This window comes from Argopecten irradians, chromosome 8, assembly GCF_041381155.1.
Source record: "Argopecten irradians isolate NY chromosome 8, Ai_NY, whole genome shotgun sequence".
In the NCBI taxonomy this organism is placed as follows: Eukaryota; Metazoa; Mollusca; class Bivalvia; order Pectinida; family Pectinidae; genus Argopecten; species Argopecten irradians.
In genome coordinates, this window is record NC_091141.1 from 9403739 (window position 1) to 9417942 (window position 14204).

A 14204-nucleotide genomic window follows, 5' to 3' on the forward strand; every position below is an offset into this window, starting at 1 on the left:
TTAATTTCTATAAATAACCTTGTACAAAGTAGAAAAGAACTAACTAACCAATTTTGACAGAACAGTGATTACCTCATTAGTGAATTCCAAATATTTCATGCAGAGGTTGTTTTAAGATGTAGTTTCATATATGCATATACTATTCCTACAGAGAATAACTTTTCTTTCCAATGTTTTAGAAACTGGTAGTTCAAAATAGAGAGACATTAATTCAGCTGCGGACAAGTTTTGACAAACCAGAGGTGATGAGGGAGCTGACCAAAAAATTAAATAGTAAGTTTTTTATCCAAACTTAATATAATTGTAACCTGTCGTCTGATTGGTCACCTAGCATTCCATTCCTTTGTAAAACATCTTCTCATTGGTCACTTTATTGTACTCCTTCATTGGTCCTTTATACAAAAAAGAATTCTCATAAAATTGAAATAACCTTTGATATCGCCTTGAGGAGTATTAAAGTTATCGTGTTCGAAATCAATATAAATAGATCACTTTCTTTAATTCTGATTGGCTTATATAGGGTATTTTATCATATATTATCATTTGCAATAATAAGAGTATAGCATTTAAAGTTGAAGAAAATACTAGAACTTTTAAAGCCTCATTAATTACTTTTAAAGCCTCATTAATTTGATATATTCAAGGCCATGTTAAAACTAGCCATGCAAGTGATCAGGAATATATATATAGTAAAACCTCATTATAACGACCACCTGCTTAATAAGACAATTTTTGACTCTCAAATGACTAATTTCATCACAATTTGAACTGTGAATAAAGGCCAATTGGCAATAGGGTAACTTCCCTTTTCCCTTTGAGTGGTCATTATAACCAGGTTTGACTGTACATGTATAGTGAAAGTTTTGTTAGGATCTGGAATTTACTTTATATTAAGCATGGTGTTCAAGTTATACAGATCAAGTTAATAGGACTCAACCGTATGTTATAAATCAATTTATTCAGAAGGTCAAAGAATGTTTTCTTATAAAGAGAGAGAGAGAAAAGAGAGAGATTTTGTAAAAATGTTATGAAGAATCGTCTGCTTACACTTGTTGATGTGAAAACATTCTTTCCTAAAACCTCACTGAACAGTTGGTGGTAAGTTTGAGTAGGACTTTTCTTTGTTGATGTAGATGGCTGGATACCTACCTACTATATGTGTACTATGTGTAGTGTTTTTGTTTAGTATATCACAGGAATTAGGGTAGAGATGACTAACATCATCCACCTTAATCATCATGATAACAACTTTAAGTATAGATTTTACACTACGTATAATCTTTTCTTATAGTATTACAATGTATTGATTCACAAGTCAATCCTAGGGTAGATATCACAAATCTTAGAGACTGTACATTGTCAAAGGTATATTATTAATGTATTTTCTACTTGTAATATCTTTAGTTTTGAATCAGTTAAAATGACCAGATAAAAGGCTTGTCGGAACAAGAAAGAAAATTTTTGTTAAATATTTCTTGGTCTATCTCAGATATTTCATTAAATCCAAGGCATGTCACAGATATCTGTACAAGGATGGAAGATATCCTGAACATTTAGTAAACACAATTTAGGTTATAGTTTCAGATTTGAATGTTTTTTTTACCTGTTGATCCAATGTGTATATGATTGATTGGTTGTTGTTGATACTGTATATATGTTGGATAGGTTGTTGTCTATGATAAATTCTGTTTACTGGTTCACTGAAATGTTATCAATCTAACGTGATTAAACCTCTTTCAAACAGCTGGAATTCAAGATAAAAAATGTTTAACTTTCTATTTAGGGTTATTCTAAAATCATCTGAAGGAGGGGATATCAAAATCACTAGATGGCTGCCAGAGATAAGATTCTTAAACATGTTTCGGAATTTCGTACGTCACATCTACCTTTCTTCTCAATTAAATAAGCTGTTTTTTGATGTTTACAAGGTGTAGTATACAGTATATGTATATGCAATTTAACATTTTAAGTCATAGGTTTGTAGGTTTAAAGAATGTTACTGGTTCAATACTTTCTTAAAATATAACGATTTTACATTGCTAAATCGAAAATATAGTGAGCCTACTAAATAACACATGTACGTATAGGCCTAACATATTATTACTGAAATGTCAGGCCCTGCTACCTTTTCCGAACAGGGTTCCTCTTTATTCTTAAATTGTAGTCTTTTTATTATACAGTGAAACATGTGTCAGATGAATCAATGTTTGAACTGAACGTTCACGTTACTGTACTTGGCCTACCAACGATACAATGCTTCGAATTTTCAGTGACGTCACGGGGCCTAGTCAGTGTCATTACGGGTTATTCGTAATGATCAAAATAACCTCTCTCGTGAAGAATATTCGTCTTTTAACCCATTACAAAAATGTCACAGTGGAAATCTTTTAACCCGAAATTTCATAATGGACTGGCCATCATTGTCTAGTCTTTGATTTAGAAGAGTCTAAATAATGTCTTCATGTGTCTTTGATTTAAAGAGTAAATAATGTCCTGTTAACAATGTCTGTAAGTTCATTTAAGGACATGCCAGGTTTAGGAGGTTGGGGAAAGCTGGAGTACCCAGAGAAAAAACACTGAGCTGACGTCAGTACCTGCAAACTGTCCTACATAGGTTTCAAACTTGTGACTTTGAGAGCTAGTGGTAATATGCTGGTAATAACCCTTCTGTTGTCACAGCACCCATGAAACCAGTTCACTATACAACGTACAGATGGAAAACAAAGCTGAATTAAGCATAAATAAAATGTATTGCATCCCTCCTACAGCGATGTGTTAGATAGCCCATAATAGAGAGACGGTCATTTTATGATTTATTCCTCGATTGATGAATTATAGTCATGGAAGAATGGTTGACATACACAACCAGATTGATAATATGTCAGTGCTTTCTTTCATTGTCTTCATCTTATACAATTTGTATATTCAAATAATGAAACAAAAAGATATCTAAAATATACCATACACGGCTAATCAGTGCATTGAAAGAAACAAGAAAAAGGTTATGTATACCAATCTAGAGATAGCTTTAACAGTATCCTAATTATCCAAAATCTGTAAGACTTTCATTTGGTTTAAGAAACATTAAATAATCCAAAGAGGGAGTCGTTTAAAGCAGGGTTGTGGCTCAGTAAAAAGCTAATGACAAAGAAATATGAACGTAAGTGTATCTCAATAGACTAGAGGGACTTATGGGTTTAGCTTTGATATACATCCCACATCACACAAGTCCTTCCTCAGAGACATTCGATTGTAGCTTGTCACCGAAATCTATCTCTGAAACATTTGATGTCCCATGAATTTTGTTACCTTTTCCATCCTTTCCTTACAGCTTTAGGGGAAGGGTACATTTGCATTATCTTAAATAGAAGAATTCTAGTATAGACTATTGATCTTTTCTTCTTTATGTAGAGGTATTTTAGAGTTACTATCTTTGGTAAAGTCTCTTATCTTAATTCTTTTTACAAGTTTAGATTCGCTAAAGACTTCAAACACTTTATAATACACAAGACATGTATAGATCTAAAGTCTTTATCCATGGATATTTTGTTGTCAATTATTTCATTTTCTATGTATTTCTATATTTTTCTTTCACTTCTGTTTTGAATTATCTATATGGATTTTGAGAAATTGTAAATAAAAGGAAACTTTAAAGAGATGTATGTTATATAGATTATGTGAAATGCATGTCAGTATTGCTTATGTGATATCGTCATCTTGGCCAAGGAGAGACCATTTTACTAGCAGCTAGTCCTTCTAAATATTAACTGGTAAGATCTTGTTCTTATATGAACTTAGTGTAAATATGTATATCACGTTACAGCAGTGATGTGTCGTAGTAATGTTCCTGGTTAGTGTAAATATGTATATCACGTTACAGCAGTGATGTGTCGTAGTAATGTTCCTGCTGATGTTATACAGACTTACTAATTCTAGTTTTATTCCACTTGTGTAGAACCCAAGACAGCTGCAAGTAAGCTTTTTAGTTCAGTAATCAGAATGTTACCTAGATACTTGGGTTTTCATCTGAATGTTTCCATTATTTTTTTTTTTTTTTTTTTTTTTTTTGCATCAGATACAATTGCTTGGTTGTTTTATGACAAAGGAAGGATCATGCAGAATGTTTTTTATCCATTTTGCTGTGCTGGGATGATTTTAAACTGACAAGAATCAAGGTTTCATCATTTTAATTAAAAAAAACCCATAAAGCATAATTTTTCAAGGTATACACTGAATATTATCTGAATAAGCAGATTTATCAGTAATATTTCTGACACATTAAGGACCTTAAAATCAGATAGAATAATGTTTATTTCACAAGAAATATCTGTACTCTTTGATGAGGATAGGGATGGTGGAGGGGGTGTCACATTGTCTATTCGAATCTCTAGTGTCCCTTTTCAATTTTATATGGCGTTTATGTCTTATAGACACTTCGATGGTATAGTTGGAATAATAAAATACTTTTTTTTAAAATTGATTTTATGTTACCTTGATTCTTGTCATATAATTCTTTTGGGATTATTTCATGCATGATGTTTTGTCCTTTCTTTCATTAAATATTTATACAGAAGCCATGCTTGAATGTTGAATCACCATTTCACTTTTGCTCAGATTGGAAATAGCCATCACTTCCACTTTTAAAATCTTCATTGTCAGATAAATTTAATAAATTCTATTTGTATTTAATATAAAATGTTGCTTTTCGGTAGAATTACTAAAGCTTTATAGACATATCGCTCAGGGTCTGTATAATTTGGTCTAGAAATCACCTAGTTGTTTTGGATTAGAAGAGAATTTTCAATGAAAACATACAAGTACTTGGCTTTGCAGTTTTCTGTGAAAATGATGAAATCAAATTAAATATTTTGAAAATAGAAATAATTTTTAATAAAGTCCAGCTGAGGTCTAGATAGGTATTAGAAAGAAATCTAAAACAATGTTAGATTATTTAATCCATTTTGTTTGAGACATTGCATGGTCTTCTTTTACCAACAGTAATTAACTATAAACTGTAGGTATATACGCTCTAATCATTCGTTACTATGGTGATACTTTTCAGATTGGAATGCTAGGATAGTGATATTTCACTATCCCCTCTTTTTGTAAGAAATCTGATTATATTTACTTAAATTTCTTTGTTTTGCATTTTTGAGTACATTTCATTTGCAGGTTAATACTTTTTGTAGTATTTTGAGTGAAGTGTTCTTTAATAATGTCAAATATTCAACAGAAACAAAAAGTTTTCTCTGAGATTTAAGAAGCATGCTGAAATATTCTTTGAAATGAAAACACTTTGAAGGTATACCCTATTATATATATCCAAGTTTCCTGGTCATTCATACTGAGTAAATGTAAGCTTTTATCATGTGTGAACACTGACAAACAGAAAATGTTTAAAGTGTTTTATGCTTTAAGAGATATTAGATTGAGATCACCCCTATCATGTGTAATGTCATGGTGTGACAAAATAATCATATATAAGTCAAAATTGCAATGGCCTGGGTGTGAGAAAAGTTTGTCATTTATTTGTTGCATTCATATATATGGAAAAGCTTGTTACTATAATCAGGTATCCATTATTGTAAAACTGTTTTTATGTTCTCTTCATACACCATTATTACAATATTTGAAGGATGATGTATGACGTAAAGACACAGTAATTCTATCCTACATAGACTACATTTACATACATATTTATTGTAGTAGGTAGTAAAAATATTGACTCTTATGATAATCTATCTATTCAGAGTTTGCATATTACAGAGTTATCTGCACTTGCAGGTAGGTATTGATTGTGACGTCATGTGTTTGGGAGCGTAACGTCATACTTTCCGGAGAAAACGGCGTGAATTCCGCCCACAAAAATGACGTAACAATGTACCTACCGAAGGAACAATCGTATGCAAAACGGACATTTCCCGTAAAATGGAGCTATAAATCTGTAATATGCAAAGACGGAATACATTTCTATGTAAAATGTAGACATTCTGTGATAATTTCTAAAATAGCGACATTTCTATGTAAAATATGGACATGATAACCTATAGCAACATTTCTTTGTAAAATATGGACATGATAACCTATAGCTACATTTCTGTGTAAAATATGGATATGATAACCTATAGCTACATTTCTGTGTAAATATGGACATATAAAATCAAGCATGACATTTATATAGAAAAAAATTTGTGTAATATGGAATGATAACCTATGATAAATTCTTCACATCTGTATCAATAGAAAAAAAGTGATAATTTTACATTTTCAATAAGTTTTCATGTGTACCATACCAATTTCTTTTAGATTCAAAACAAACAGCTACAGGTAAGTTTTAGAGCATAAAAATCTGCATCTTTGGAATGCTTGTCACGGAAAAATGCTGCCCTAGTGATGTATAGCCCTTGTTGTTGGTTTTGTGAGGGCCCAGATACTGACCTATATAAAGCTTCCTGTATATGTTTATATGATTCTCACCTGGTTGCTATGGATACCATATGTAGATGTATAGTAATTAGCTTTTTACAAGGGTTTTAGCTTGATATGACTATACAACTACTACCACAAAGTTATCTGGTTACTATGGAAACTGACTCTTATTATATGATATACACACATGGTTTCTATAGAACCTCACATATGACTAATCTATATTTGTTAATTTTGCTTCAAATGAATGTCATGGGAGCTGACAGTGCTTTAAACAGACAATACTAGTGATTACTCTCAGTATGTATCTATAAACTATTGCTGATTTTCCAACTGGTTGCCTTGGTAACTGACTGAAATTTACATAAACAGACTCATAAACATATATTAAGTGACTGGTTGGGCTACTGTTCACTGTGGACTCATAAATATACTCTGGTGATACTATTGGTATACTGTCCTGTAGCTGGTATCCTGAATGTGCATGTCACTCGGGTGTTTCCTTTTTAGACTTACTCTCTATTTGCATGTTATAGAGTAATTTTCCCATCAGGCTAGGTATTGATTGTGATGTCATGTGCTTGTGACTGTAACATTATACTTTTCAAAGAAAACAACACTCAGAAAATATGACATCACAATGTAAACCTACCTGCAAGGGAGGTAACTCTGTGATATCCTCCAGTGTGTTAGTTTGTGGTCAGCAAATACTGAGAATACTGATAATGTAACAAGATATTATCTGGTGTGGTCACCACTCTGTTTGAAAACCTTGGATACGGAGGCCCTGAGATTCCTCAGCATGGACACATGTAGAACCTGCATGAGACTGTTGACACATTAAATATAATTGTGGTTATTCCTGATCCCTCAAATATTTGTGTGAAGACCCTTGGTTTCTGTATGTAATACCTGTCAATTCTGTTTTTGCTTTAGACAAACATATTATATTTCACTTTAGAATCATGGATTCACTATGTATAATGCATGTGTATCAACACCTTTTCACAGGAGTGTGGCCTGCTTGTAGTTCTAAGAAAGTGTCTAGAATATAGTGTTACTTCTTCACTGCAAGCTAGAGACAAAGGTCAAGGGCAGATAATGTATGTTTATGGTCACAAAGTGTGAAAGATCTTACATTATAGGGCTCACTCTTATGGTCAAGGTTGCATCTCCAATATTAATCATATTTATATTGAACATCTTTTAAAGACTTGAAATTTTAGGCACAGAAATGAACAATACTTCTAACTTACTTACCCCTCGGGACACATGTATTGGACTCTAAATCAAGGACTAGAACTGTCCATTATAAAATTTTAGGGGTGAAGGAGTTTAAAATGATATAGAGATGCACATATTATCACTATTAAATAGAATTTATCATACTTATATATAAGAAAGGAAGATGTACATTTGTATGTATTATACACATAAACAGATTAGTCCATGAGGTATCATACTTGACTGGTGTTTCTTGGTGCATGTAATGTCACTTCCTGTCCTGTAACCAGGGTAACCAATAGCAGAAAATTTAATATTTATCTTCTTTTCAGGAATGTAACTGTAATGTATTTAATTATCAGTCAATAAATGTATGAGAGAAAAAACCCATGAAACATAAAAAATAAAATGTTAAGAAAACAGATCAATGCCATATTCCTATAAAAAAGTTTTGTTGTGTGTGGTCACAAGTGTAATATTTATTGTGTCTATTTGATACTCACCTTTTGATGAAGAACCAAGAACAATATTAATTATCATAAGTATTTGACATCGTCATTTTCTTTATTTATTTCTATCGCTGTCACGACTTATTGATGTGTGTTAGCCTTGTTATACCTTCAAGTAGTTTAACAGTATATTGTCTTTATCTATTAATAATCTACATTTAATTTCTTTTTAAAACGATCAAAACAAATATCTCTTCGTAAATGTTAAAATTATGAATCCTTGATTTGTTTTTGTGTCGTTTGTGTAAACTGAGTAGTGTGCCCATGCATGCTATATGTATACATGTTTCATGTATATACAGAGTTGTGTAACCTTGTCATTTGTAGACATTTGGAGTTAATATGGAGAGTTGTGTGATCTTGATATTTGTAGATATTTGGAGTTGATGTGGAGAGTTGTGTACCCTCGTTATTTGTAGATATTTGGAGTTAATGTGGAGTTGTGTGCCCTTGTTATTTGTAGATATTTGGAGTTAATGTGAAGAGTTGTGTGCCCTTTTTATTTGTAGATATTTGAAGTTGATTGGGAGAGTTGTGTGCCCTTGTTATTTGTAGATATTTGAAGTTGATGGGGAGAGTTGTGTGCCCTTGTAATCTGTGTATAAAGAATGATCAGTATACTAGAGTAATGTCCCTTTGTTACAGATGCTGACAGTGTACTGATGAGGATGACCATGATAGGAGTACTGCTATCGTTCCGCTCCCTGGCCCAGGAGGCATTGCTTGATGTATGTATACTAGTGTAGAACAATACAAAGTCTTACTGAACTTTTATATGACAATGTGTAAATCTTAATGGTTATATGTTCAGTTCATTAGATTGCTTTTTATCCCCTGCTTTCTCCGAAACGGGGGATATTAATTTGGGTTTGTCCGTCTGTCTGTCCGTAACACTTTGTTTCCGTGTGACAAATGTAAACCGATTTTCATTAAACTTGGTTACAAGGCTAAATGTCTTAAGAACTCGGCCAAGTTTAATCGCGACCTTCAATGGACCTTATTTAGCAGACTTATGGCCCTTTGCTTAAATAAAAAAAGTCAGTTTCTGTCACTTCTGTACAATAACTGTAATAAATATTAACCTATTTTCTTCAAACTTGGTAACAAGGTTGAATGCCTTAAGTGCCTAGGCTGTTTCCATCAACTCTTTCAGCGGATGTTATTTTTCAGAGTTATGGCCCTTTAATTTACTACAAATGTCATTTTTCTGCAGTTTCTGTGTAATAACTATCAAATTTTAAAACTAATATTGTTAAAACTTAGTTATGCCTTAAGGGCTTAGCCAAGTTCGATCGCCACTTTTGGCAGATTTTAACCAGCAGAGTTATGGCCCTTTGATTTTTTTTAAAAAAAAAAGTCATTTTCTGCCACTTCTGTACAATTACTGTTAGTAATAATATAAATATTAACCGGTTTTCTTTAAACTTGGTAACAAGGTCAAATGCCATAAGGGCTTGGCAAAGTTCAATTGCCACTTTTGGCCGACATTTTGAAATGGAGTGATGTACTAAAAAACGTCATTTTTTGCCATTCCCTGTGCAATAATTGTAACAAATGTAAACCAATTTTCTTAACAGTTAGTATCGAAGTTAAATGCCTTAAGAGCTCAGCCAAGTTTAATAGTCACTTTCAGCGGACATTATTTTACACATCTTACTTCCCAATAAGACTTCAGTTTATTTTTTTCATGTTTCAACCAAGGTTAAACCTAACCTCAATAATGTTTACCTACAATATGTCCTGAAAACCGGGGATGGAAATCCCACGAAGTTGCTTGTTACTCTTAAGATTTTTATTGGGTGTTCAGAACACTAATTTAGTGTCATAGATGAGTCCATCAAGTTAACCCTATGACCTTAAAATGACCTTGGCTATTTCATTTCCTGTCAAAGTTGATGTGATTAATGTTCTGTAATATCATTTATGTGTCCCCCTCACAGGTGTTAGAGGATCGCATTCCTTTCCTGATGGCGTCCGTTAAGGACCTCCAACATTTTGTCCCAAACACCAAAGATTCCAAGGTAAGTGTTGGGCTGGTTTCCATGGATACCTTTATTAAATCTTGATACATATTATCATCACAAGTAGGTTAGATTGTTTAGGTGTGGGACGTTGAGATACAACACTCAATAAGAGAGAGATCTAGAACACACCTTGGTTACAGTATATCCACTCATAGAACACACCTTGGTTACAGTATATTGAGATCTAGAACACACCTTGGTTACAGTATATTAAGATCTAGAACACACCTTGGTTACAGTATATCCAGATCTAGAACACACCTTGGTTACAGTATATCCAGATCTAGAACACACCTTGGTTACAGTATATCCAGATCTAGAACACACCTTGGTTACAGTATATCCAGATCTAGAACACACCTTGGTTACAGTATATCCAGATCTAGAACACACCTTGGTTACAGTATATCCAGATCTAGAACACACCTTGGTTACAGTATATCCAGATCTAGAACACACCTTGGTTACAGTATATCCAGATCTAGAACACACCTTGGTTACAGTATATCCAGATCTAGAACACACCTTGGTTACAGTATATCCAGATCTAGAACACACCTTGGTTACAGTATTTTATGGATTTTAGAAGCTCAGCCTCCTACTTTTTTTCTTTGAAATCTGCAGCATTTAATCCAGTGTAGCTTATACATTGAAAGAAACTCAAATCGGACAATTGTTTTGCTTTTTAGAATATCAGTAGAGAGGGAAAACATTTGGTAATGCTTGTCCATTGACTTTGTTTATATCTGAAAAAATATACATTTTTAAGATTAGGAGGTACACAATATTATACTTAAACCCTGAAGATACTAATATATCTACAAAGATTTCCCATGTTGTCTGGTTTTGTTTGGACACTCACCAGGAACTGGTATGATTTTGATAAATTCTCAAAATTAATGAAAACCTGTCAAAATACCAGTCAAACCTGTCTGTCCTTCATAGACAGGTGTTCTGTATAGATAGATTGGGTGGATTATAACAGGTGTTCTGTATTGTCCTTTATAGACAGGTGTTCTGTATAGATAGAGGATTGGGTGTATTGTCCTTTATAGACAGGTGTGTTCTGTATAGATAGAGGGTCCTTTATAGACAGGGTGTTCTGTATAGATAGAGGATTGGGTGTATTGTCCTTTATAGACAGGTGTTCTGTATAGATAGAGGATTGGGTGTATTGTCCTTTATAGACAGGTGTTCTGTATAGATAGAGGGTCCTTTATAGACAGGTGTTCTGTATAGATAGAGGATTGGGTGTATTGTCCTTTATAGACAGGTGTTCTGTATAGATTAGAGGGTCCTTTATAGACAGGTGTTCTGTATAGATAGAGGATTGGGTGTATTGTCCATTTATAGACAGGTGTTCTGTATAGATAGAGGATTGGGTGTATTGTCTTTTATAGACAGGTGTTCTGTATAGATAGAGGGTCCTTTATAGACAGGTGTTCTGTATAGATAGAGGGTCCTTTATAGACAGGTGTTCTGTAAAGATAGAGGGTTGGGTGTATTGTCCTTTATAGACATGTGTTCTGTATAGATAGAGGATTGGGTGTATTTTCCTTTATAGACATGTGTTCTGTATAGATAGAAGATTGGGCATATTGTCATTTATAGACATGTGTTCTGTATAGATAGAGGATTGGGTGTATTGTCCTTTATAGACAGGTGTTCTGGATAGATAGAGGGTCCTTTATAGACAGGTGTTCTGTATAGATAGAGGGTCCTTTATAGACAGGTGTTTTGTAAAGATAGAGAGTCCTTTATAGACAGGTATTCTGTATAGATAGAGGGTCCTTTATAGACAGGTGTTCTGTATAGATAGAGGGTCCTTTATAGACAGGTGTTCTGTATAGATAGAGGATTGGGTGTATTGTCCTTTATAGACATGTGTTTCTGTATAGATAGAGGATTGGGTGTATTGTCCTTTATAGACATGTGTTCTGTATAGATAGAGGGTCCTTTATAGACAGGTGTTCTGTATAGATAGAAGATTGGGCGTATTGTCCTTTATAGACATGTGTTCTGTATAGATAGAGGATTGGGTGTATTGTCCTTTATAGACATGTGTTCTGTATAGATAGAGGGTCCTTTATAGACATGTGTTCTGTATAGATAGAGGGTCCTTTATAGACAGGTGTTCTGTATAGATAGAGGGTCCTTTATAGACAGGTGTTCTGTATAGATAGAGAGTCCTTTATAGACAGGTGTTCTGTATAGATAGAGGGTCCTTTATAGACATGTGTTCTGTATAGATAGAGGATTGGGCGTATTGTCCTTTATAGACAGGTGTTCTGTATAGATAGAGGGTCCTTTATAGACAGGTGTTCTGTATAGATAGAGGGTCCTTTATAGACAGGTGTTCTGTAAAGATAGAGGTTTGGGTGTATTGTCCTTTATAGACAGGTGTTCTGTATAGATAGAGGATTGGGTGTATTGTCCTTTATAGACAGGTGTTCTGTATAGATAGAGGGTCCTTTATAGACAGGTGTTCTGTATAGATAGAGGTTTGGGTGTATTGTCCTTTATAGACAGGTGTTCTGTATAGATAGAGAGTCCTTTATAGACAGGTGTTCTGTATAGATAGAGGGTCCTTTATAGACAGGTGTTCTGTATAGATAGAGGGTCCTTTATAGACAGGTGTTCTGTATAGATAGAGGTTTGGGTGTATTGTCCTTTATAGACAGGTGTTCTGTATAGATAGAGAGAGTCCTTTATAGACAGGTGTTCTGTATAGATAGAGGGTCCTTTATAGACAGGTGTTCTGTATAGATAGAGGATTGGGTGTATTGTCCTTTATAGACAGGTGTTCTGTATAGATAGAGGGTCCTTTATAGACAGGTGTTCTGTATAGATAGAGAGTCCTTTATAGACAGGTGTATGTGTTCTGTATAGATAGAGGGTCCTTTATAGACAGGTGTTCTGTATAGATAGAGGGTCCTTTATAGACAGGTGTTCTGTATAGATAGAGAGTCCCTTTATAGACATGTGTTCTGTATAGGTAGAGGGTCCTTTATAGACATGTGTTCTGTATAGATAGAGGATTGGGTGTATTGTCCTTTATAGACATGTGTTCTGTATAGATAGAGGGTCCTTTATAGACATGTGTTCTGTATAGATAGAGGGTCCTTTATAGACAGGTGTTTTGTATAGATAGAGGATTGGGTGTATTGTCCTTTATAGACATGTGTTCTGTATAGATAGAGGGTCCTTTATAGACAGGTGTTCTGTATAGATAGAGGTTTTGGTGTATTGTCCTTTATAGACATGTGTTCTGTATAGATAGAGGGTCCTTTATAGACAGGTGTTCTGTATAGATAGGAGGATTGGGTGTATTGTCCTTTATAGACATGTGTTCTGTATAGATAGAGGATTGGGCGTATTGTCCTTTATAGACATGTGTTCTGTATAGATAGAGGGTCCTTTATAGACAGGTGTTCTGTATAGATAGAGGGTCCTTTATAGACAGGTGTTCTGTATAGATAGAAGATTGGGCGTATTGTCCTTTATAGACATGTGTTCTGTATAGATAGAGGATTGGGTGTATTGTCCTTTATAGACATGTGTTCTGTATAGATAGAGGGTCCTTTATAGACATGTGTTCTGTATAGATAGAGGGTCCTTTATAGACAGGTGTTCTGTATAGATAGAGGGTCCTTTATAGACAGGTGTTCTGTATAGATAGAGAGTCCTTTATAGACAGGTGTTCTGTATAGATAGAGGGTCCTTTATAGACATGTGTTCTGTATAGATAGAGGATTGGGCGTATTGTCCTTTATAGACAGGTGTTCTGTATAGATAGAGGGTCCTTTATAGACAGGTGTTCTGTATAGATAGAGGGTCCTTTATAGACAGGTGTTCTGTAAAGATAGAGGTTTGGGTGTATTGTCCTTTATAGACATGTGTTCTGTATAGATAGAGGATTGGGCGTATTGTCCTTTATAGACATGTGTTTCTGTATAGATAGAGGGTCCTTTATAGACAGGTGTTCTGTATAGATAGAGGATTGGGTGTATTGTCCTTT

The 14204-nt window shown here is 34.0% G+C and overlaps 1 protein-coding gene across 11 annotated transcripts in view; it reads left to right on the forward strand.

Moving 5' to 3' along the window:
• The window catches only part of LOC138329291 (membrane-associated protein Hem-like), a 53628-nt gene that overhangs the window by 22978 nt on the left and 16446 nt on the right, over positions 1-14204 (forward strand). For 6 of the 11 annotated variants that reach the window (XM_069276157.1, XM_069276163.1, XM_069276156.1 and 3 more), the window contains exons 24-28: positions 180-273; positions 3956-3973; positions 6307-6327; positions 8808-8890; positions 10103-10183. In XM_069276157.1, coding sequence (XP_069132258.1) covers positions 180-273; positions 3956-3973; positions 6307-6327; positions 8808-8890; positions 10103-10183 — 297 coding nt within the window. The remainder of the gene's footprint in view (positions 1-179; positions 274-3955; positions 3974-6306; positions 6328-8807; positions 8891-10102; positions 10184-14204) is intronic. The other 5 variants (XM_069276161.1, XM_069276165.1, XM_069276167.1 and 2 more) reach the window with 3 other exon arrangements.